Here is a 26,951-nt window from a genome sequence, read left to right on the forward strand (position 1 = left end):
TTCTTCTGGCAGCAGGAAGTGTAGACAGTCAATGGAGGAGAGGGCAGAAGATACAAAAGGTTCAGAACACATACCACCAGACTCAAGGACAGCTTCTATCCTACTGTTAGTAGATCTCTCACTCTACCTCGCCATGGCCCTTGCACTTTATTTGTCTACCTGCACTGCACTTTCTCTGTAACTGAAACACTATATTTTGCATTCTGTTATTGTTTTTCTTTTGTACTACCTCAATGCACTTATGTATGGAATGGCACACAAACAAAAGCTTTTCACTGTACCTGGGTATATGTGACAATAATAAACCAATTACCCATTACCATTTACAACTCAGCAATATTCGTTTTGAGTATGAAATTACTATAGCTCAAACACAACATCTGGATATAATTTTATAAAGAGTTGGGTACTTACCTTTATTTTCAATAATAAAGAGTCCGGAAGAAGACCGAGAGATTTTCAGATGCTTCGGGTGCTGCGGAGAGTGACATGATCTCCCCAACACCCTCGTGGAAACCCTCATTGGCTCCATCTCGGAATAAGTATGGCTGGTTCGCATACTCCATGTCATATTGAATATGTCCCATTTCATGGTGGACAGTTAGGAAGTCTTCCATGTTAACTTCAGTGCACATTTTAATCCTGCATATTACAAAAATATGTATTTAGTATTTTAGGCTTACATATCTCTCCCCATTTCTTTTCATAGTGGGAGAATCTCCTGTGCGATTCCACTGTTGAGTTCCGGCTTTTATGCACCACTGTCACTTCCCCATCAAGTCATTAATAAGCTCATTTTTGGCACAAAGAGTTTATAATAGTAACCAAGAAGCAAAAAATTGAGGACACTAAATCTGAGGAGAAAAGCAGAAAATGCTGGAAATGCTCAGCAATCAAGCAGCATCTGTGGAAAGAGAAAAACTGGATTAATATTACAGGTTATTTTGTAATATTATGTTCCTGTGCTGTACTGATGAGGTGAATAGGAATGGAACCATGTGAGTGTGGTGTCACACGGCACCATGACCTTGCACCATAATATCTCTCTAATCTCCTCTAGGATTACAACCCTAGATGTCTGCCTTCTTCCAGTTCTATCCTGTTGATCATACCTGCTCCTTCATTGTGGACAGTGAAAGAGTTCTCAGAATGGCTCAGAATTCCCTCCTGAAATCTCTTGATGCTCTCTATCTTTCCTCCTTCCAGACACTCATTAAAATCTATTTCTCTGGTTCTTTTGGTTGATTAGATTTCTTTGTATGATTCAGCATCAGATTTTGTTTAACACGTGAGGTACCTTGGGATGTTTCTGCTATCATAATGTTGCTGACAGTCTGGACAATGCTCAGAGTGTATCCAGGGATAGTGCTGGAGTCAATGGCAAGGAAAGAAGTCCATGGTGATGAACAAACACAATAAATATGAGTTTCCCATTTTTATTTTAAATTTAAATCTTTAAAATTTTATTTACAGGGTGGTAACAGGCCCTTCCGGCCCAACGAGTCCGCACCGCCTATTTTAAACCCATGTTAACTTACCCATACGTCTTTGGAATGTGGGAGGAAACCGGAGCACCCGGAGGAAACCCACGCAGACACTGGAGAACATACAAACTCCTTACAGACAGCGACAGGAATCGAACCCCGATCGCTGGTGCTGTAATAGCATCGTGCTAACCACTACGCTACCATGCCGCACTTTTATCAACCACACTTGCACATGAAAATAAAGGAGCTGTTTCTCTAAATGTGTTACAGCCTAATATAATGTAAATTAGTGATTAGATCTCCCAGAAATGTCAACTACTAAGCTAAGAGAGGGACATTTAAAGGAGATGTGTGGTGCAAGTTTTATTCTGTTTTATGTTCTATGGAGAATCCATTATTTTCCATTCTACACAATCTGTACCTGAAGTCCTCTCCATTGCCCATGTCCCAAGCTGTTGGATGACAGACAACCTTGCGGCCATCAGTAGGTTTCTCGATCATGGAGTAGTTCCAGAAGTTGTCATTCATAGGTTTGAAGCCCAAAGACTGGAAGAATTTATCAGCCTCCTGAAACATTCTTTTTGGTTTCCATCCCTGCAAGGAGAAGGAATCAGGTATCATTAGCTGGCTGGTCTCATTTCTTAGTTCAGCTGGTCATTGGCTATGTTGTTGTCTCAGGGGTGCTCGTTGTAGAAATCTGAACAGTGATATAACCAGTTCTCGAATACCTTAGTACCCCTAGTACAGGAGGAGCATGCTGTAAGTGAATCCATTACCCAAAATCCCACATACTTTAATTTTGGTTAATATCTTCTTCTGTAGCATCTTATTGAAGGTGTTTTGAAAGTCCAAATATACCACATAAATTGGTTCACCTATTTATTCCTTCTCCCTCCTTTCATTAACAGTGTGATTATATTTGCTACATTCCAATCTGTGGGAAGTATTTCAGAATCTACAGAATTTTGGAAAATGATAACCAGAGCATCCACTATCTCCATCACCACCTACTTCAAAACCCTTGCATGCAGGTCAGCTGTCCAGGGGATTTGTCAGCTTTAAGATCCATTAGCTTCTCAAAATCTAGCTTTTTAATCAATGCTTATGTATTTGAGTTCCTTATTTACTCTAGACATGATCCTTCACCATTTCCCAGAATAGTCTGTGTCTTCATCTATGATCATAAGGTATATGTTTAATTTCTCTGCTATTTCCTCTGACTCAGTCTGCAGGGAACCCACATTAAGTTCACTTCATCTTTTTGTTTTCACATATCTATAGAAACTTCCATAATCTGTTTTCATGTTTCTGTCTGGCCAGCTATCATGGTCTACATTCTTTTTACTTATATCAATGCCATGGGTCTCCTTTGCTGAACTTTGAAGTTCTCCCAATCCTCAGGGTTACTGCTTTTTGGAAAGTCTTCTCCTTTGATCTAATACTGCACTTAACCTCTTTAGATAGCCACAAATGGATCACTTTACATGGGCTTAGTTATATTGTGCTGTATTTGATATGATATAATTAAACTCATTAGTGACAGAGAAATTCTGCTGTTTATCAGTGTTATGCTGCTGATCCAATTAATGTTCACAGACTCACCAATCCTCCCCAACGTACTTCTCAACGTACAGAGAAACAGTTTTAGAAACCATGCTTTTAATGTAAACATGTTTAATGTTTAATGTTAACATTAATGTTTAATGTTAACATTAAACATTTACATGTTTAATGTAAACATGTAACCATGCTTTTAATGTCTCATTTATTTCAAATTAAATGTTAATCTTGTTGTAACCCATATGGATGGATTCAATGCATCAGATGTGTCTGGGCAGGACCCCTGCATTCTTTGCCATGTTGTCTAATTTCTTTATTGTGCTCTGGCTTAGGGATGGACAGTGATGCAGCTGGTAAAGTCTGTGTGGAGTTTGTACCTTCACCATATGACCACATGGGTTTACCTCAGGTGCTCTGGTTTCCTCTCATATTCCAGCAACATGAGGGTTGGCCACAGTAAATTGCCCCCAGTGTGTGGGTGAATGGTAGAATCTGGAGGACGTTGATGGGAATGTGGGGAGAATAGAAGGATTAGTGTTGCTTGATGGTCAGCAGCAATTTCATGGGCCAAATGGCCTGTTTCCATGCTGTAAGATTCTATGACTAGTGATCCCCGAATAGGAAGACTATGCTATATTTGATATGGTATAACTAATGACACACCCACATTGGAATGATGTGTCGCATTTGATATAGTAGAGCTAACTCCATTAACAAGTCTAAGAAGGCATTCTGGATTGCATATGGTAATACTAAACCCTGACCTGGACCACCTTAAGGATCTTAAGGAAAAATACCACCACAAAATTCTCCAAAAGCACTGGAAGAACAAACATAGAGTCATAGAGTCAGAGTCCTACAGCAAGGAAACAGCCCTTAGGCCCATCTCGTCCATGCCGACCAAGATGCCCATCTAAGCTGGTCCCATTTACCTGCATTTGGCCCATAGCTTTCTAAACCTTTCTTATCCATGTACCTGTCCAATAGTCTTTTAAATGTTGTTAATGTGCCTGCCTCAACCACTTCCTCTGGCAGCTCGTTCCATATACTCACCACCCTTTGTGGAAAAGTTGGCCGTCAGGTCCCCTTTAAATCTCCTCTCTCACCTTAAACCTATGCTCTATAGTTTTTGATTTCCCTTTCCCTGGGAAAAAGACTGAGTGCATTCACCCTGTCTATGCCCTTCATGACTGTATACACATCTATAAGGTCACCCCTCAGTCTCCTACGTTCCAAGGAAAAACATCCTACCCTGCCAAATCTCAGTGATTGAACATCAATGTCCTCTCCCACACCATACTGAGGCCCTAATTAGATTCAGTCAAGTCGACTGGGTATGCCACATCATTGGCATGGAGACACAAGAGACTGTAGATGCTGGAATCTGGAGGAAAAAAAAACAAACTTCTGGAGGAACTCAGCAAGCCTGGCATCTTCTATGGGGGGGGGGGGGGGATGGAAAGTCAATATTTTGGATTGAGATCCTTCATCAGGACTGGCAGTAGAAATCACAGAGGGGCAGCAGTGAGGGAGGGTCTCACAGGACTCCTGTCAAAGTCAGGAGGATAAGAGAGGAGGATTAGTCTCGATGAAGGGTCTTGAACCAAAACGTCGACTGTCCATTTCCCTCTGCATCATTTTGCATGCTCAACACCAGACTTCTGAGACAGATTTTCTATTCCATGCCCTGGGAAGAGATTACCAGATGGACAAAGTGAAAGATCCAAGATGTTCTCAAAGCCTCCTTGAAAAAATGGATCAGTGCTTCTGGCAACCCTGACCTGTGGCTGCTCCAAGTGGAGGAGGAACATTCAGGAGGCATTGACAGCTTTAAGTCCATGCTTAGGGAGCAGAGAACCACAGAATATATGGCAGAACGAATGCACCACCTCACAGACTTCCCACTCACCCAGCCGATCTGTGGAAGAATCTGTGGTTCCCACATTGGCCTCATCAGTCACTCAAAACCCAATCGCAGAGTTGAAGTAAGTCATTCTCAATCCTGAGAGGTTGGCTAAGAATGAGATAAGTTTAATAGAAGGCAGATGGTCGCTTCTAATCAGGGTGATGGTTTTGGAGGTATTCTTGATGAGGAGGAGATTGATAGCTAAGAGGACATTGTTGCTATGGAGGTTTTTGATGAGGTACAGGAAGTATATATACTACTTGATGATGTTTCTCTAGGTAATATGATGGAGTTAACCCCCTGAAAAGGCTTCTGTTGTTGATAGTTATAGTAACTATAAAATTTCTGTACATCAGCTCCTCATTAAGGTAAATATTTTGTTAATTAGCAATGATCTTGGCACCAAGGGGAGGAGTCATAGAGCACTACAGCGCAGAAACAGGCCCTTCAGCCCATCTAGTCCATGCCGACCTGATTTTCTGCCTAGTCCCATCTACCTGCACCCAGGCCATATCCATCCAAACCCCTCCCATCCATGTACCTATCCAAAGTTCTCTTAAATGTTACAATTGAACCAGCATCGACCACTTCCGCTGGCAGCTCGTTCCACACTCGGACCACCCTCTGATTGAAGAAGTTTCCCCCAGATTCCCCTTAAATATTTCACCTTTCACCCTAAACCTATGACCTCTAGTTCTAGTCTCACCCAACCTGAGGGGAAAAAGCCTGTATGCATTCACTCTATCTATACCCCTCATAATTTTGTATACCTCTATAAGGTCTCCCCTCATTCTCCTGCACTCCAGGGAATAAAGGCCTAACCTATTCAACCTTTCCTTATAACTCAGTTATATCCTTGTAAATTTTCTCTGCACCATTTCAAGCTTATTGAGATTGTTCCTGTAGGTAGGTGGGACCAGAACTGCACACAATACTCTAAATTCAACCTCACCAACATCTTGTACAACTTCAACATAACATCCCAACTCCTGTACTTAATACCCTGATTTATGAAGGCCAAAGTGCCAAAAGTTCTCTTTACGACCCTATCTATCTGTGATGCCACTTTCAAGGAATTATGGATCTGTATTCCCAGGTCCCTTTGTTCTACCGCACACCTCAGAGCCCAACATTTCACTGTGTAAGTCTTATCCTGGTTTGTCCTCCCAAAGTGGAACACCTCACACTTGTCTGCATTAAATTCCACCAGCCCATTTTTCTAGCTGGTCAAGATCACACTGCAAGGTTCGATAGCCTTCCTCGCTGTTCACTATGCCCCCAATCTTGGTGTCATCTGCAAATTTGCTGATCCAGTTTACCACAGTAATATCCAGTTATATCATTAATATAGATGATTAAACAACAAAGGACCTAGCACCAGTCCTGGCAGCACACCACTGGTCACAGGCCTCCAGTCAGAGAGAGACAACCATCTACTACCACTCTCTGGCTTCTCCCACTAAGCCAATGTTGAATCCAATTGCTACTTCCTCCTGAATCCTCTCAGAGTTCTCAGAATCCTCTTAGAATTCCCATTGGAGTATGGGAATTGTTGATAATATTACAAATATTCTTATTTGGACTTGTCAAGGTAAAAGGAATTGAAAGCTAAGTAAATCTGGAAACGATAGTAAGGGCTAGGAAGACTAATGAAATGAATTCTGGCTCCAGGAAATGTCTAGCTGGGAAGAAAGGTGAATTTAAGAGAATGCAATGATTATACCAAAAGGACAAGAAAGGTCTCGCTACAGTTAATGGGAGGTCCAGCAGAGGTGATAACCCTGCTATAGAAAGGATACGTTGCATTTGATTGGGCATAAATAAACCCATTAACAATGTCTGTTTGAGAAGAATATGCTGGATTTAATATGGTGTAACAAAACTATGAATGACCCTGATACGGGAAGAAGAATTCTTTATTAGCTATGGATTAATTGAATCCAATGATATTCCCAACGTAGAAAGGATATTGGATTTAACTAATAACTAAATCCATTCATACCAACAGGATATCAAGGACATGCTATGTTTGAAATAGTTTAACTTAATCCAATGACACCTGGGTCTAGCAAGGACATGGTAACCAACTTACCTGTTCTACCATTGCAGATGTCACATCTATATCTTTCTGTTCTGGGAATGGAATTGACCAACTATATAGGTTTCCCCAAAATCTTCCCCACATGTCACCTGAAGATAAAACAGAATTTAGATCAGATTGTCATTAAGATGGTATGAAACTAATGGTTAAGTACAAAACCCAGAAACAGCCACAGGAAGAGCCTGATAAAGTTCCCCTGTTAACTGATGCCGGGCCTTCACACAACCTGACTGAGTTTTTATTTCATTTTGTGTTTATCCATGGTTCAGAAGGGCACACATTAAAGAAAAAAAGGACCTGCCTTTATGTGTCCCCTTTGATGACCTCAAGCCGTCCCAGCCAAGCCAGCTCAAGCCAGCTACAGGAACTTAATTAATTGTTTTTTTATAAATTTTTTTGCGAGCTGTTGCATGTTGGGAAGTTAAGTGTGAGGTGTTGGAAGTCTTGTACTAATTACAATCAAAATTTTCAAACAAGAAGTATTTTTTTGAAAATGAATTTTTTTCTTTGTAGTCCTTTTAATTTGGAAATTGCTCTGACATTTCACAGGAGCATTATCCTACAGAATTTGACACTGAGCCACAAAAGGAGATATAAAGGCAGAAGCTTATCAGAGCAGTGGACTTTAATGAGACCCTTGCAGGGAGGGAGAGAGTAGAAAGGTTTAGGGAGTGAGTTTCAGAGCTTATAGCCTTAGGCACTGAAGGTATGGTTGCTAACAGTGGGGCAATTAAATTCAGGAATGATTGAGAAACTGAAGTTGGGGGAGTGAAGGTATCTTGGAGGAAATTACAGAGATATAAGGGGGTTAGACCATGGAGGATAAGATCTCTAAGCTCTTGGCATTGCTTAACCAACCATGGATAAAGGATAAACAGTGTTACAGAGGTGAACACGGGCAATAATGGGAAAGATACAGATGGAAGATCAGCTCACCATCAATTATAACAGCAAGGTTGCAAACACTTCTGATAAAAGTCACTGGGTGAAAATGTGAACCATGTTTCACAGCTGCTGAAGGGCATCACATGAATGAGAAATAGACAAGGGCCAAACATGGATCCTTGGGGAACATCAGAGGTAAAGGAGGAGATGTGAGGAGAGAAATCATTGTAGGTAGTACTCTGACTACAACCATGTAGATAAATGTGGGACCAGATAAAGATGATTCCACCACTGAACAATGTGGAGAGGTGATGGAGGAGGATGACATTGTCAAAGAGTGTCATAACCACAAAGGCACGAGTGACTTTGATCAGAGACTTTCAACACTGTGGAGGTCGCCTTAAGTAGAGAGATTCAAACTTGGACTTCTGAGTAAGGTGAGTGTGAATTTGGAAACTTTAGGACATCCAAGGGCTGCAAGAAAGTTTGGAATGTTACCTCAGAAAAGGGGGGGAAGCAGCAGAGTCAGTTGATCAAATAGTCTCAATCCAAGTGAAGCCCAAGGGTTCTTGTACATAGTTTGTGAGGATGGAGAGGACACTGATGAAGAGTTATTTGCATGAACCTGAAACATTGAGTTTCAACATAATATCATAAGCTGCTGTAAGTCAACTATCACTGGCCATTGTACTTTGGGAAATATGACAGTACAATGATGTTCAATGACTGCATAAAAAGATTCTGATGAAACTGTGTACTATACCAGGATAACGTATGAGCAGTGTTGTTTGGAGCAACACTGTCCCAGCAGTCACAGGTTTAGTTAGATCTGTTTCCTCTACCAGTGCCTCCTTGAAAGTCATCATGGAATTGATTTTTATCATCCAATGCTATAACCTATTGTTATCAGAAAGCTGAATTTGGAATCCGCTTTGTACTGTGAACAGTTAATATTTGAGATAAAAAGAATGTGGTAACCTCATGGTTTCAGTTTTAATGGATATTGTTTTACTTCAGTTCTGCTGCTTGCACCAGGCAAAGGTTGTATGGTCAAACACAAAAAGACTCCCGGTTACAGGCCACTTACAGAAACAAATTAAATCAAAGCAGTAAATATAAGTCATCATTTGGAAATTAAAACAGTGGCAGTTCTGCAGCGCTTACTGGTGACAGAATGTTTCAGGTTAACTGCTGGACACCCTTTGATCTTCCAAGCATTAAATAATATTTCACTAACAAGTGGTGGCATATTTCCCCAAGGTGCAATTATATAAACCGAGGCTTGACTTTGGTGTATAATTTTGTTTCACAATCTAATTGTTCATCAAACCTTGGGGCATAAGGAATCCAAAGAAAAATTTTGCAACTCTTTAGAATTTGAACCTACATCTGAATATTACTGTTTTGTCAGGCTGATCTCAAGTAATCGTGTGCTTATTCATTCTTTAAACAACAAAATGATCTTACCCAATAAATGAGCAGGAAGGCATCCTACTGGACTGATATGTTGTGGCCCAAAGGTATCGCTGAGCTTCGCTCTTACATATGCATGCAATTCCTTGTACAGAGGCATTACCTAATGGTGTCAGAGGAGTAGATTGTAGTTATTAGTATGTTAACTGTCACGTGAGTCATTTATTTAAATACACAAAGCTCAGCATGCAGTAACACACACAAAATGCTGGAGGAACTCAGCAGGTCAGGCAGCATGGAGGGAAATGAACAATCAACTTTTCAGGTTGAGACCCTTCATCAGGACTAGAAAGAAAGAGGGCAGAAGCTAGAATAAAAAGGTAGAGGGAGGGGGAGGAGTATGAGCTGGCAGGTGATAGGTGAGTCCAGGTGAGAGGGGGAAGAGGCAGTGGGTATAGAATATATAGAAAGTAGAGGCTATACTTTTTTATTCATAATCTGCTCTGTGCTTCAGATGGCTGCTGATCTCCTTAAGATGGCCGCTGGGCCTCCTTCTTCTTCAGCTCGAGTGCAGGAAACTCTTAGTGCAGGAAACATATAGCTCATTAAAGAAATAGTTAGCCCATTCCTAGGGAGACACTTTTGATTTAGTGTAGTTCATTAAACCGATGGTTAGCTCATTCCTAGGAAGACACTATTGATCTATTGTGTAGCTAATGGTAGTTAGGGTTAGTGCAACTAATGATTCTGTAGCAGTTCTGAAGCTGATAGTTTTTTTTAACTGATAAACCAGATGCCAGCGAGTCTCAGAACTCATAGGTTATAGGGGCACATTGTAATGTTTTATAACCATTAGCCTTGTAGCGAATAAGTCTAGTATTGTTTTATAACTGATAATTCTGTAGCCTAGTACCAGAACTCCCAATGCCCATAAATAATTGGGGCACCCTGTGATTGAGTCATAGTTCTGTAGCCTAGTACCAATACTCCCAATACCCATAAATAATTGGGGCACCCTGCGATTGAGACAGGAAATGACTGTGGCGAAAGACAAATGGTTGTGAGCCAGGAGACAACTGTGAAAGGAGGTAAATGGTGAAGGATGAAACTGTGAAGATAAGAGAGAACATGATGGATTGTAACAATGTAATTGAGCTAAGAAAAAAGATATAAAAAAAGGCCCTCGTGCTTTGCTCGGGGGCAGTCAGAGAGGGCAGTAGTCAGAGGGTGACTAGTAACTGACTGTCTGACTGTCACAACTTTTTTTTGCAAATAAAAGTTTAACTTCCTGAGGAATCTTCTGCTTCTCCTGGTCATCTACTTATTGCGGGTAACCACAACAAATTTGGTGCTGCGAGCAGGGTCGGAGAGAGACTCATAAGAAAAGAACAACAAATCAAGGACACTTCCTAGTCCCTAGAGGACCCCCACGAGACCAGCAGAGTAAAGGGTACGACCCAGAAAAAGATAAGCATTTTCGCTGTGAATTTGGACCAAAACTCTGTTGGGTGTGGGAGGTCTCCGGACGCAGAAGTGTTAAACGATTGTTGAAGGGTCTCTCCGATCCAAAGAATCTGGCATAAATTGGAATTAAAGGAGACTCAGAGGATTGATCAAGAAAACTGCGCAGTGGGGTGAGTAGAATAGAAATTGATTAAAGTAAAAATTCCACGTGGTGTTGGTAAGTCCCTGTGGATACCGCCTTGCAGGGACGAGGGTCTGAACGGGCAGGGCCCCTGTGGATACTGCCTTGCAGGGAGCAAGGGTCTGCATGGACAGGGTAAGAGAAGTCCCTGTGGCTACCACCTCGCAGGAGACAAGGGTCTGAATGGACGAGGTGTAAAGGAAAGTTCTGCGGATACCACCCTAGGAAGAGGTCTGCACGGGCAGAACAGAAGAGGTAAGAATCTTTTGATAAATTGGGTAAGATTAAATAATACAAAAGCTGGCAAATTGGGCAGTAAAAGTTATAGAGTTAGGTGTAGAAGTAGTATAGGAAACAATAGCGCTAACAAGTGAGTTGTGAGATTCTGAGAAACACCCTGTAAAACAACATGATGGGAAAAGGAACTGCAGTTGAAATATTAAGTAAAAAATTTCCAGTATCTAAAAGTGATATCACAAAAATTTCAGAAAAATGGGAAAAGAGAACTAAAGATCTAGTTACGAAATGGCCAAAAGAGGGAATTTTTGACTTAAGTCTGTGTGAGGAAATGGAGGGGTTAATTAAAAACTATAAACCAAAAGACAAATCTGAAAAAAAGAAACCAGAAGAGGGAGCAGGAGGCGGAGGTACTAAAACACTTTAGGATGGGAGGAGAAAGAGTAAGGAAAGCATGTCAGGCACCAATAGTAACTAGACAGGGTGCCAAAGAGTTAGAAAAACAACTCCCTATAGAAGAAGAGGAGGAAGGGTCGACTCTATATCCAGATTTAAGAGGAAGAAAAACCACCTCCCTATCCAGAAGAAGGGAACCTGAAACAATGCCCGGTAGTGAGAGAACTGCTGGAGGTAGAAGGGGGAAGAAAGAAATCTAGGGAGAGAACAAAAAGAGAAGCGAGGGAGAAAAGCAACCTCGGAAAGGCTGACGTGGCAGAAAATACAAATAGAGGCAGAATCAGAGAGTGGCGAGGAGTCAGAGGATGAAATAGAAAGCCAGGGATCGGGAAGAGACAGAGTGGGATTACACCCCCTACTGGTAAAAGGAGGAGGACAGCCACAGTACATTTGGTGGGGTCCCAGGACCGGGAAGGGTTAAAAAGATGCATTACTCAGTATATACGAAGGAGCGGGAAAATGGATTAGAGCCTTTGAAGGCAAGACCACAGGACGTTTACTGGCAATGGGTGACTTGAAGGCACTACTGGTGAAGGTAGTGGGAACCTTGAAACTCAGAGAACTGATGATTTCAGCTGGCTTAATGAATGTGGCGGACAACCCAAAGGTTGATGGAAGCGGTTTTGACCGAGTGAGGCAGAGGGTATGGAGGGCCCTCAGAGACTGCTATCCACCCAAAGTGGCCCCCAAAGCTTTAAAAGGGGATCCACTGGGAGAGACTGAAAACCTGGCAGTGTACCTAGAAAACCAGTTGAAAAAGTGGAGACTGGAAACAGAGCAAGAGGTGGAGGGCAACCAGTTGATGACCACATTGTTTTGGACTGCTATTGTAGATGCAATGCCCCCCCAAGTCAAGTACAGACTCAAGAAGGTGGTAGGGCTGACATCAATGTCCCGCCAAGAATTTAGGGACCATGTAGTCCATGCAGTTGAGAAATACTGAAAAAACAAACAAAAGCCGATTGAGCGGCAGGAGGAGGTGAAAAGAAAGCGGACACAGATGCAGCTCGAGGAACTTAAAAAATAAAAAAAAAGGCAAAATGGTGTTGCCAGCAACAACTGATCTGATTGTGCCGACCGAAATGAACGAAGCGCCAGCTCTTGCAGGAACCTGTTAAACTGCTATACAAGGACCTGAAAGCCCCATGATAGTAACAAACGTCTTTGGGGGAGCTTTTCCGAAAATGCCATATCAGGGACAAAATAAGTTTTGACAACAGGCCAAACAGGACTGGAAATTCCAAGGAAGAGGACAGAGAGGTAATTGGCAAAAAAGGCCAGTGAACAGACAGGTTGAAAGAGGGACAGGAGGATTGTGTTGAGGATGTAATCAGACAGTGTACATCAGGAGAGACTGTCCTTACAAACCTTGACCTGCCACATTTCATCAGGAAGCAATGGGTAGAGTGCAGCAGTTTAATGATAATCCACCCCTAGCAGGTCCTACTGGACCTGTGAACCCCTATGGAAGGTGCTAGGGGTGCCCAGGGAACCCGGGTGGGAAGGGACAGTACCCAATGTTAACACGGGACGCAGAAGAAGAGCTCATTGTTCAGATCATTCTAGAAGGGCATATAACACCAATGATGATAGATACCGGAGCCATGTACACTGGTGTACAGCCACAATATCCTTACCACCTTCCCATGTCAGGAAAGGTTGTTAAAACTTTAGAGTTCTCGGGAAAGCACAGTTAACACGATTTACAGCTCCAGTGAGTTTAAAGATGGGAAATAATGAAATAGTTTTACCGATTTTAGTGTTAAAAGGAACTCCGATCAATTTGTTTGGCAGAGATGCACTGCTAAAACTGGGATTGAAATTAGAATGCACCCGAAGGTGTTAAGCATGGGAAAAGTAAGCACTCAGCTAGTGATGCAGGCAGCTGAAAGAGCGAATGTATATTGGATAGGAGACATAGAAGATCAAGTCTGGAGAATTTGGAGAAAATGGAAAGAGGGAGCTCTGGCAATATTACCTAAGGCCAAGCCACCTAAGACTGAGTTGTATTGTACAGTGATTTTTGATGAGACTCAGTGTAAAGAAATAGAGAGACAATGGCACAATGAAGTAAATACTCAGCAGCATTTAAAAGGTGAGGCAATAATAATAGGGAAACAGGGAGCTGCCTTGCAAATAAAACAAAATGCATTTCTGGAGAAATGGTACAGGGTGCCAGGAGCTGCACCCCATGTAACACTGTTAGTAAATGAGGGATACCAGTCCAAAGATTTGGGGCCCATGGTGAGGCAAGCAGGAACAACTATTGATTGGCAGATAGTGACACCAAGGGTTTGGAAGTCTGGGGACGATAATTATGTCAGAGTAGCAATAAACATAGAGATGGTAGGAAACCCTAAGGAGGTCGAGGTAACCCCTCAACGACACATGACATTGCTGGTAGAAGAAGAGGGCCAGCAGAAGGATAAAAGGCTGGAGGCACTGCCAGTCGTTTTATGGTCCCAACACGATACAGATGTAGGAAGAGTAAAATCAGCAAGCTCAGTAGAAATAAAACTAAAACAGGGAGTGATTCTACCTAAAAGACCACAATATCCCCTGAAACTAGAAGCAGAGGAAGGAATAGCGCTAACAATACAGGGATTGCTTGAGGTAGGAGTGCTTGAAAGCATGAGTAGCCCCTGTAATACTCCACTGTTGCCTGTCTTGAAAGCAGATAAGTCCAAGTGGAGACTGGTACATGATCTGCGAGCAGTGAATGAAGTAGTGGAAGATTGGCCAGCGAAGCAATGCCGGTATTTGTTTGCTTTCACTTACAGAGGTAACCAGTATACTTACACTAGGATGCCACAAGGATTTAAGCATTCACCGCATATTTTTAACCAAGTATTGAAGGCAGACCTAGAGGGTATAACATTGGAAAGTACACTGATACACTATGTGGATGATTTATTGGTTTGCTCCGAAAGCGAGGAACAGTGCGAGCGGGATACTCTGGCCTTGTTAGAAGGATTGGCATGTGGAGGTCATAAAGTATCCAGAAAGAAGCTGCAGTTTTGTAAATGGCAGGTGGAATATTTGGGTAGATTAATATCTAAGGGAGCAAAGTCGATAGTGCCGGATCAAATTGCAGCGATAACTAAAGCTCCTAAACCTCAGACAGTAGGACAGATGATGACATTTTTGGGAATGGCAGGATACAGTTCAGACTGGATTGGAGAATATGCTGAAATTGTGACACCACTGATGAAAATGATGAAGGAAGCTGGACATACAGACTTGAAGGGTGTTCTGCAGTGGAATGAGGAGGCAGAAATAGCTTTTAACACTCTTAAGCAGGAATTGCAGTCAGCCCCAGCGCTAGCTTTGCCTGATTGTGGAAAGGTCTTTCATCTCTATGTGTCAAACAGACAGGAAGGTTATGTTGCAGCAGTGCCGACACAGGAGACGGGTATAGGGAGAACAAAACAGCCAATAGCATATTATAGTGCGAGACTGGATGAGGTGGCACAGGGATATCCACCTTGTTATCAGGGACTAGCAGCATTGTACGATGCTTATGAGAAAGCATCATCTGTGACCATGGGTTATCCTGTGATTCTGTACATGCATCATAAGGTAGCAGAATTATTGGAAAAGGTAAAGTTTGTACTGACACCAGCTAGGATAGTTGCGTTTCGGATGTTATTGACATTTCCAGACATAACTATACAAAGGTGTACCATAAGTAACATAGCTGAGTATGTTCCACTGGGTTATGAAGGAGAGCCTCATGAGTGCGTGAGGGATACGATTATATTTGTCAAATTAAGAGTGGACTTACAGTCAGAACCATTGGATGATGTAGATAAAAAGATTTTGTTTGTGGATGGCCTTACTACAGAGACCACAATGGAAATCATGCAGGGTTTTCAGTGGTGCAACAGGATCAGTCTCAGTTTAAAACAATTAAACTGGAGGCTTGTCCGCAATCCTGTTCAGCTCAATTAGCAGGCTCTGACAGCAGCATGTGAGATGATGGAGGGTGAGAAAGATGATATCTATATGGATTCAGTATATGCTCATGGAGTATGTCATTTGTTTGGAGCAGTATGGAAACAAAGAGGGTTCAAGAAAAGCAGTGGAGACCCTATACAGCATTGTCAGCAAATTTTAGATTTAATAACAGCGATGATGAAACCTAGAGCGTTAGCTATTATAAAGTGTCAGGTGCATAAGAAGGGAAATGACATGGTGACAAAGGGAAATCAGGCTGCAGATGAAGCAGCCAGGAAAGCCCCTGGATGTTGTTTGGCAGTTGTTGCACCTCAGGTGAGTCTGAGTCCAGAACCCGTAATGGAGGACATAATTGAAATGCAAGGTAAGGCAACTCTAGCAGAACAAGCAATGTGGAGACAAAGAGGAGCCAAGCGGAACCAGGAAGGCTTATGGAGCACGGATGACGGTTTGTTGGTAGTACCCACCCCTTTGTTGACTACCCTCATTTCAGAGGCATGTGGGCTAGACCATTGTGCAAGGGGGGAAGTGATGAGAAAGATAAAAAAGGAGGTGTCTGTGTACTGTTTGGGGAACATTGTTGTACTTTCATACCAAATAACACCAGCCCGGAGGGACCCTTTGCTAAGGCAATGAATAAACTGAAAAATTTGAGGGAAGAAGTTAAACAGAATGCAAGGTTTAGACATCAGTTTTTCGACTGGCTGGAAAGTAAGTTAGGTGGTTGGGGAGCCTGGTTAACCAAAATTGCAATGGTTGCGGGTATAGCATTGCTTATGTCTGCACTTATTTTGTGCTGCTTCCTTCCACTCTTTAAGTCCTTTCTAGTGCACGCCACAGCGAAGCAGTTTCCGATACTTCAGGCAATGGCTGAGTCGAACCCCCCGGAGAAGGAAGTTGCAACAACATACCTCTATGATCTGACTCGGGGAGGTGTGCTGAATGATGATGATAACACTGCGGACGACAATTATGTTTATGTTGGAAATAGTCTGTGAGGGCCTCAGGGTCCTTTTCCCCGTCTCTGCTACTGAGGGATGGGTTTTTGGCCCTCTGGCCCAGGAAATAGAGAGTGGATCCATGGGACCCGTGCACAAAAAGTAGAGTATACTTGTTTTTGGGATGATTGGTTTTAGCTTCTAAATACCGTGCCCTTTTGAATTCTCTCTCTATGTGAGACCATTAGGTCTCAAAGGGGGGAATATTTAGAATATATAGAAAGTAGAGGCTATACTTTTTTATTCATAATCTGCTCTGTGCTTAAGATGGCTGCTGATCTCCTTAAGATGGCCGCTGGGCCTCCTTCTTCTTCAGCTCGAGCGCAGGAAACTCTTAGTACGGGAAACACATTGAAGAAATAGTTAGCCTATTCCTAGGGAGACACTTTTGATTTAGTGTAGCTCATTAAACCGATGGTTAGCTCATTCCTAGGAAGACACTGCTGATCTATTGTATAGCTAATGGTCTTTAGGGTTAGTGCAACTAATGATTTTGTAGCAGTTCTGAAGCTGATAGTTTTTTTTTAACTGATAAACCAGATGCCAGCAAGTCTCAGAACTCATAGGTTATAGGGGCACATTGTAATGTTTTATAACCATTAGCCTTGTAGCGAATAAGTCTAGTATTGTTTTATAACTGATAGTTCTGTAGCCTAGTACCAGAACTCCCAATGCCCATAAATAATTGGGGCACCCTGTGATTGAGTCATAGTTCTGTAGCCTAGTACCAATACTCCCAATACCCATAAATAATTGGGGCACCCTGCGATTGAGACAGGAAATGAATGTGGCGAAAGACAGATGGTTGTGAGCCAGGAGACAACTGTGAAAGGAGGTAAATGGTGAAGGATGAAACTGTGAAGATAAGAGAGAACATGATGGATTGTAACAATGTAATTGAGCTAAGAAAAAAGGTACAAAAAAAAGGCCCTCAAGCTTTGCTTGGGGGCAGTCAGAGAGGGCAGTAGTCAGAGGGTGACTAGTAACTGACTGTCTGACTGTCACAACTTTTCTTTGCAAATAAAAGTTTAACTTCTTGAGGAATCTTCTGCTTCTCCTGGTCATCTATTTATTGCGGGTAACCACGACAAGGGCTGAAGAAGATGGAATCTGACAGTAGACCATGGAAAAAGGGGAAGGAGGTGGGGAACCAAAGGGAGAAAGATGTAGGTGATGGACAGGTCTTGAGGGTGGGGAAGGGGGAAAAGGGGCCAGAGGGATAAGGGAAAACAAAGGGGGGGGGGGGAATAGAGGGTTACCAGAAGTTGGAGAAATTGATGTTGATGCCATCAGGTTGGAGACTACCAAGATGGAATATGAGGTGTTTTTCCTCTAATCTGCGCCTGGTCTCAACTTGGCAGTAGAGGAGGCCGTGGACAGACATGTCAGTGTGGGAATGGAAAGTGGAATTAAAATGGCTAGCCACCGGGAGATCCTGGCTTTATGGTGGACAGAGTGAAGGTGCTCAACGAAGTAATCCCCCAATCTGCGTCAGGTCTCACCGATATGGAGGAGGCTGCACCGGGAGCACTGGATGCAATAAGTGAGACTGATGGATTCACATGTGAAGCACTGCCTCAACTGGAAGGGCTGTTTGGGGCCCTGAACGGCAGTGAGGGAGGAGGTATAGGGGCAGGTGTAAAACTTTGCAAGGTTGCAGGGATAGGTGTCAGGAGGGGGAATCGGTGGGGACAAGCAGACAAGAAAGTCGCAGAGAGAGTGATCCCTGTGGAAAGCGGAGAAGGGAGGGGAGGGGAAGATGTACCTGGTGGTGGGATCCCATTGGAAGATGGTAGAAGTTGCAGAGAATGATGAGTTGGATACAGAGGCTTGTGGGGTGGTAGCTGAGGACAAGGGGTACCCTATCCCTGTTATATGGGGATGGGGTGAGGGCAGACGTGCAGGAAATGGAGGAGATGTGGGTGAGCGCTGCATTAATAACAGTGGAGGGGAAACCCTGTTTTCTGAAAAAAGAAGACATCTCGGATGTCCTGGAGTGGAAAGCCTCATCATGAGAACAGATGCAGTGGAGGCGGAGGAACTGGGAGAAGGGGATGGCCGCTTGGCAAGTGACAGGGTGGGAAGAGGTGTAGCCGAGGTAACTGTGGGAGGTCAGTGGGTTTTGTCAAAGATGTCAGTAGATAATCTGTCTCCTGAGAGGAGACAGAGAGATCAAAAAAGGGGAGAGACGTGTCAGAGATGGACCAAGTGAATTTGAGGGCAGGGTGGAAGTTGGTGACGAAGTTGATTAAATTGATGATCTCTGCATGGGTGCAGGAAGCGGCACCAATGCAGTCATCAATGTAGCGGAAAAAGAGCTGGGGAGCGTTAGGGGTATAGGTTTGAAACATGGACTGCTCCATGTAGCCAATGACAAGGCATGGCATGGCTGGGGCCCCATGTGAGTGCCCATGGCTACAGCTTTAGTTGGAGAAAGTGGAAGGAGCCAAAAGAGAAGTTGTTAAGGGTGAGTACCAGTTCTGTCAGACAGAGGAGGGTGGTGGTGGAGGGAAACTAGTTGGTATCAGTATGGCAGTGATATTTTTGTTCTGGACCATGTTTAGAAGGCAGAGCATGTGTTCTTGTAATGGTGCCAGTAAATACAATATTGATATCGATATGGGTGGCCACATGGAACTGTGCTGCTGACAGGAAGTCCAGATTATATTTGAGATCATTAATATATTACAGATTATCATGCCCACCAGCCATTGTAACTTACTCTAAGCATATACAGCCCAGTGCTGTCCAACGGAAATCATTGCCCAGTCATTGACTATGAAGGCGTATGGCATGCTTGCTTTTATTAGTCGAGGCATTGAGTTCAAGAGTCAGGAAGTTATGTTGCATCTTTATAAAACTCTGGTGAGGCTACATCTGGAGTATTGCGTTCAATTCTGGTTGCCCTATTATAGGAAGAATGTGGAGGCTTAGGAGAGGGTGCAGAAGAGGTTTACCAGGATGCTGCCTGGATTAGAGGGCATGTGCTATAATGAGAAGTTGGACAAACTGGAGTTGCTTTCCCTGGAAAAACGAAGGCTGAGGGGACACCTGATAGAAGTTCATAAAATTATGAGAGGTGTAGATAGAGTGCACAGCCGGTATCTTTTTCCCAGGGTCAAAATGTCTAATACTGGAGGGCATGTACATAAGGTGAGAGGGGGAATGTTCAAAGGGGATGAGCAGGGCAAGACTTCTTTACACAGAGAGTGGTGGGTGCCTGGAATGCGCAGACAGGGGTGGTGGTGGAGGCAGATATAATAGAGGCATTTAAAGTGACTCTTAGATAGATACATGAATATACAACGAATGGACGGATATGGACTATGCACAGGTAGAAGGGATTAGGTGCCATTAGCTTAATTAGTTCGGCACAACATTGTGGGCTGAAGGGCCTGTTCCTGCGCTGTATCTTTCTGTGTTCTATAGCTATCATGCAACTGTTTAAATCACTTGCACTAATTTTAGTAAAAATTATTTATTTTTCTTCTTTCAAAAGAGATGGGTATTAACGGCAAGCCCTGTATTTCTTTTCCATCTTTAACTTCCCTTGAGAAGGTGCTAATAAGACTGTGGTACAACTAGTGAAAGCACGTCCACATTGTTGTTGGTGAAGGATTTCTAGGATTTTCACATCAGGATGTTGTGTGCTTGGAATGAAATGTACAGGGACCTGCTGCCCAGTCCATCTATGGAGTTGTCAGGTGTTATTGAAGAAACCTTGCTGAGTTGATGCGATGCATTTTATAGATGGTACACAATGTGACCACAACCTCTAGTGTTGGAGTGAGGCAGTGCTTAGGGTGGTGGAGAAGATGTCGGTCAGGATGTACCAAGGTTGGAGTTGTAACATGTGGGGCATATATAATATCAATCTTTACCTCAGAAATTGGACCATGTAACCAGCTATGATCTCTGCTGTTGAAATATTGTTTAGTGTGGAACTTGCAGAGAGTCTACCTGTCTCTGTGGAAGGCTACATTAAGAAAAATTCTTTTTTTCTTTCAATAGACTACTCTTGTTTGAATTACTGACTATTTTCCAGCATTTTAGAAGGAAAGATATTGAAATATAATGAATTAAATTTAGATGCAACCTCTGAAGTGGAATACCAAACCTTGGTGTGAACCCAGTCTTTGAGATAAGATTAGGATGTGTGCCGAGAGATGTGAGGTTCAAACAAAAGAGGGCCCAGTGGAACACATAAAAGGAAGTAGAATGAGTGCGGAAAGGAAGTAGAATGAGACTACCAATGAGACAGGGAAGTTATGATAGGATAGAAGAACCGTGGTGTACAAGGGCTATAATAAATCGAGTCAAAAGGAAAAGAAAAGCTTATAAAAGGTTCAGAGAGCTAGGTAATGTTAGAGATCTGGAAGAGTATAAGGCTAACAGGAAGGAGCTTAAGAAGGAAATTAGGAGAGCCAGAAGGAGCCATGAGAAGGCCTTGGCAGGCAGGATTAAGGAAATCCCCAAGGCATTCTACAAGTATGTGAAGAGTAAGAGGATAAGACGTGAAAGAATAGGACCTATCAAGTGTAACAGTAGGAAAGTGTGTATGAATCCGGAGGAAATAGCAGAGGTACTTAATGAATACTTTACTTCAGCATTTTCCATAGTATTCACTATGGAAAAGGATCTTAGTGATTGTAGTGATGACTTGCAGCAGACTGAAAAGTTTGAACATGTAGATATTAAGAAAGAGGAGGTGCTGGAGCTTTTGGAAAGTATCAAGTTGGATAAGTCACCGGGACCAGATGAGGTGTACCCCAGGCTGCTGTGGGAGGCGAGGGAGGAGATTGCGGAGCCTCTAGCAATGATCTTTGCATCACCAATGGAGATGGGAGAGGTTCCAGAGGATTGGAGGTTTAAGGATGTTGTTCCCTTATTCAAGAAAGGGAGTAGAGATAGCCCAGGAGATTACAGACCAGTGAGTCTTACTTCAGTAGTTGGTAAGCTGAGGGAGAAGATCCTGAGAGGCAGGATTTATGAACATCTGGAGATGATTAGGAATAGTCAGCATGGCTTTGTCAAGGGCAGATCCTGCCTTACGAGCCTGATTGAATTTTTTGAGCATGTGACTAAACACATGGATGAAGGGAGAGCAGTAGATGTAGTGCATATGCATTTCAGCAAGGGATTTGATAAGGCACCCCATACAAGGCTTATTGAAAAATTAAGGAGACATGGGATCCAAGGGGACGTTGCATTGTGGATCCAGAACTGGCTGGCCCACAGAAGGCAAAGAGTGGTTGTTGAAGGGTCATATTCTGCATGGAGGTCGGTGACCAGTGGTGTACCTCAGGGATCTGTTCCAGGACCCATACTCTTTGTGATTTTTATGAACGACCTGGATGAGGAAGTGGAGGGATAGGTTAGTAAGTTTGCTGATGACAGAAAGGTTGGGGGTGTTGTGGATAGTGTGGAGGGCCGTCAGAGGTTACAGTGGGACATAGATAGGATGCAAAGCTGGGCTGAGAAGTGGCAGATGGAGTTCAACCCAGATAAGTGTGAAGTGGTTCATTTTGGTAGGTCAAATATGATGGCAGAGTATAGTATTAATGGTAGGACTCTTGGCAGTGTGGAGGATCAGAGGGATCTTGGGGTCCGAGTCCATAGGATGCTCAAAGCAGCTGCACAGGTTGACTCTGTGGTTAAGAAGGCATATGGTGTATTGTCCTTCATCAATTGTGGAATTGAATTTAGGAGCTAAGAGGTAATGCTGCAGCTATATAGGACCCTGGTCAGATCACACTTGGAGTACTGTGCTCAGTTCTGGTCACCTCACTACAGGAAGGATGTGTAAGCCATAGAAAGGGTGCAGAGGAGATTTACAAGGATGCTGCCTGGATTGCAGAGCATGCCTTATGAAAGCAGGTTGAGGGAAATCAGCCTTTTCTCCTTGGAGCGAAGGAGGATAAGGAGGGACCTGATAGAGGTATATAAGATGATGAGAGGTATTAATCGGGTAAGATAGTCAGAGACTTTTTCCTAGGGTTGAAATGGTTGCCACAAGAGGACGTAGGTTTATGGTGCTGGGGAGTAGGTATAGGGTAGATGTCAGGGGTAAGTTTTTTACTCAGAGAGTGGTGAGTGTGTGGAATGGGCTACCGGCAACGGTGGTGGAGGTGGATACGATCGGGTCTTTTAAGAGACTTTTGGATAGGTACATGGAGCTGATAAAAATAGAGGGCTATGGGTCTCTAAGTTAGGGACATGTTCGGCACAGCTTTGTGCACCGAAGGGCCTGAATTGTGCTGTAGGTTTTCTATGTTTCTATGTTTCTACATAAATATGTCTGAGCTGCTGGATTTCCAGGCAAGTAACTTGTCTATGGACAATGAAAGAATTTACAATGTGTACTGAGCTGGTTACAGTAGATAAACCAGAGCAAAGTAAGGATGTTACTGTGTCTCAGTGGTCACAAAAGGAGAGAGAATTGTATCATATCATAAAACCCTCAAATGAGATCTTGAAGAATGCATTCCACATATTACAAGCAGATGTCAACTTGTCCAGAGGTGAAACAGCTGACCTTTACTGGCCCATTACAAGGAACCAGGAGCAGGGGGAGTCCATCGATAGTTTAATATAGCTGTGCTTGCTCACAGATAATGGCAGTTATGCAGGTTTAAAGGACTTATTTATCAGATTGAATTGCTTGTGGAAGTCAGGAGTCAGCCCTTTGTTAATGGGGCAAGATATACTCAAATTCTCTTGCACAAAGATCAGCATATCGTTTGCTTTCCCAATTGCCTGCTGTATCTCTATATTGCTTTTCAGTGACACGTGAATAAGGACAACCAGGTCCCTCTAAATACCAACACCTTTCAATTGTCACTATCTAAAAATATTCTACCACTCTATACTTTCTACCAAAATGGATGACCTCACAATTTTCTACACTATATTCCATCCACCATGACCTTAACCTATTCAATTAGACATACCCCTTTCTGCATCCTTCTTACAATCTTACTCTTACACCTAGTTTTGTATCATCAGTAAACTTGAATATATTAGATTTGATCCCTTTACTAAATCATTGATACAAATTGTAAATAGCTGGAACCTGCAGCATGCAAGTAGTCACAGCCTCCCAGCCATAAAATGACCTGTTTATTCTTACTCCCTGTATTCTGTTAACTATTTCTCAAACCTGTAATGTTATTTAAGGATCTCATGTGTGGAACCTTACCAAAGGCTTTCTGAAAATCCAAATACACATCAACTGGTTTACCCTTATCTACTTTTCTGGTTACAATTTCACACAACTAACAGATTTGTAGAATGTATTCCCTTTCATAGATCCATGCAGACTCTGCAAAATCCTATTATTATTTTCTCAGAGTCCTATTACCACTGTCTCAATAATAGGTTCCAGCCTTTTCCCTACTCCTGATGTCAAGTTAAGTGGTCCATGGTCCACTGTTTACTATCTCCTTCTTTATCATGCTCCAATGCACCATTCAGCAGATACCAGGCAAGTAACTTGTCTATGGACAGTGAAAGAATTTACAATGTGTACTGAGCTGGTTACAGTAACCAGAGCAAAGTAAGGATGTTACTGTGTCTCAGAGGTCACTGTTCTACTTGGAATCATCGCAGCAGCAGCGGGATTTCACAAAGGCTGGATGCTGTGCTGGAAGTTCTCAGTGGGTTAAAGACCAAGGTGGATGGTATATTGGTCTTTGGAGACAGAGAAACAGTGGAAGACAGAAAGCTAAGAACCCTGGTGAGATACAGGGAGAGGCAAACATTGAAGTCCATGATGACCTTGCCTCCTTCTTGTATCATGTGATTGCCATATGTTCAATGATGCCAGACCTAGCTAAGCCATGAAGGAGCTGTTGAGTTCAATGGACATTGCAGACTACGACATGATGTAGTGCTGGGAAAAGACACCACTCCTACTGTGGAACCAGAAGTCCCACAGATCTTACTCCTGATCTCAAAGCAGACAGTAATTATTAGTAGCCAGTGTTGCATTTTTCCCAGGACTGAGGAAGGTTGTGATACTTTGCGACTGTGGGCCCTATAGCTTAAAATATAAGACGCAGATTGGTTTGACATGTCCAGTTCTGTGGGTTTTGTGTAATAGAGCTGATAAATGTAAGAATTTAATTTTCTTTAAAATGCATCAGGATATCGCAACCAGCAAGGATATAACTTGTGCAACAGAGGTGTCCAGTCCTAACTCAACCATTCACTGAAAGATAGTTCTTAGGACGAGTTGTAGCATTGAGTGGATGGAAATGAATATCAGTGCAGTACATCATTGCTTCCATCACAGAAAACTTATAAACTGTTTAAGTGGTAAGAGGGGGTTTTAAATATATAGAAACACGAAAAATGTTGGAGGAACTCTGCAGTTCAAGCAACATCTATGGAGGGAAGTGGACAGTCAACGATTCAGGTCGAGACCCTTCATCTGGATTCAGATGAGTACAGATGAAGGGTCTTGACCGAAACATCGACTGTCCACTTAACCGCACAGGAGAGGCCTGCTGATGTCCTCCAGCATTTTGTATGTTGGTCCAGATTATGGCATCTGCAGACTCTTGTGACTTTATTTTAAATGAAGATACTGTTGTTGGACAAATCACAGGTGGTGGTGGATCAGCATACAGCAGCAAGATAGGACATCTGGTTGAATGGTGCCATAACAACAACCTCTCGCTCAATGTCAGTAAAATAAAGAGCTGATTATTGACTTCAGGAAGGGGAAAGAGGATGAACATGCACCAGTCTACGTTGGTGGATTGGCAGTGAAGAGGTTCAGCAGCTTCAAATTCCTGGGTGTTAACATATCAGATGACCTGTCCTGGGCCCAGCACATAGATGCGATCACAAGGAAGACGCACAAGCACTTTTACTTTCTTAGGAGGTTAAGGAGGTTTGGCTTGTCACCAAACACTCTAACAGACTTCTACAGATGTCCTGTTGGAAGTATCCTGACTCGTTGCATCATGGTCTGGTACAGCAATTCCAATGTGCAGGAATTTAAGAAGCTGCAGAAAGTAGTGGACTCAGCCCAATATATCACAGGCACATCCCTCCCCACCATCGGTAGTATCTATAGGAGGTGCTGCCTCAGGAAGGCAACATCCATCATCAAAGATCCCCACGGTCCGGACCGTGCTATCTTCTCGCAGCTACCATCGGGCAGGAAGTCTGAAGTCCCACAACAGAGTGGTGAGTGCATGGAACGCACAGTGAGCAGAGGTTGTGGGGGCAGATACATTAGGGACATTTAAGAGACTCTTAGACAGCCACATAAATGATAGCGAAATGGAGGGCTATGTGGGAGGGAAGGGTTAGATAGATATTACAGCAGGATAAAATGTTGGCACAACATCGGGGGCGAAGGGCCTGTACTGTGCTGCAATGTTCTATGTTCTATGGAATGATCGACAGTATCTTTTCACTGTATCTCGATATGTGACAATAGTAAACTAATTACCAGTTACCCTAGAGTGCAAACTCCTGCGGCTCTACCTGTGCATTCAGTTCATTACTTCAGGAAATGCCAATGCCCAAATAGTTTAATGGCTGGACAGATGCAAGCAGGTGATATAATAACCAGAAGGACACCAGGCAACATGTACAGACAGAACACAGGATCAATACAAGAAGTGAGTTGAACCTCTTTGAGCAGCTGTTCCACATCTGTCATCAGGTCATTGCTGGTGTATGCAAACTGTCCTGTGCCGGTGGTTTCGTAGTTATGCCGCCAGTAGTCACCATAGTCCTCGTAACCTGCACAGAGTAACCAGTTAGGTCATTGAAGCACATTCCTCACATGACACCTCATCATCTCATATGTCATTGTTTGGTTGCTTACCATTCAACTTGGCAGCTTTGTTCTTCAGAACTGCGTATTCCTCATAGAGTGGCCTGAGCTTCTTCCCCACGTTAACTCGCCAACCTTCCCAGGCCCACAGCCTCTCGTTATAATTTCTGCTTTGGGCCATTACATTGGTCAACCCTGAACAGAAGCAAGAGCATTAGGAAGTGTCTAGTCGGTTCATGAAGGAGCCCTCATGATGCAACTAAAGGCACCAGTTTGTCTGTTAGAAGCTCCTCTGTGGCTGCCTTGACTCTATTGCAGACTGTTAGATCGTACACTTCAACACTGCCAAATCATCGGTCGTTAATGTGGAGGATCCCAGAAGATTTTGGCACCTTGAACTGAACACAATGGCTGTCTGCTTCCAGCTGGATCACGAGCGTTCCTTCCGAATCAGAAGGATGTGGTTTCAATCCCTCACTAAGCACATTATCCCTAACTGATCTGAGCTGGTGG

General features: G+C 43.0%; 1 protein-coding gene across 1 annotated transcript in view; it reads right to left on the minus strand.

Annotated features, from left to right (window-relative positions):
• ace2 (angiotensin I converting enzyme 2) overlaps positions 1-26,951 on the minus strand; it is a 102,000-nt gene that overhangs the window by 37,424 nt on the left and 37,625 nt on the right. Inside the window, 7 exon segments of the mRNA XM_052014428.1 lie at positions 415-473; positions 475-642; positions 1,909-2,081; positions 7,046-7,143; positions 9,407-9,515; positions 26,292-26,404; positions 26,490-26,633. Of these exon segments, the coding sequence (XP_051870388.1) occupies positions 415-473; positions 475-642; positions 1,909-2,081; positions 7,046-7,143; positions 9,407-9,515; positions 26,292-26,404; positions 26,490-26,633 (864 nt within the window).

Source organism: Pristis pectinata, chromosome 4 (genome assembly GCF_009764475.1).
Source record: "Pristis pectinata isolate sPriPec2 chromosome 4, sPriPec2.1.pri, whole genome shotgun sequence".
Taxonomy (NCBI): domain Eukaryota; kingdom Metazoa; phylum Chordata; class Chondrichthyes; order Rhinopristiformes; family Pristidae; genus Pristis; species Pristis pectinata.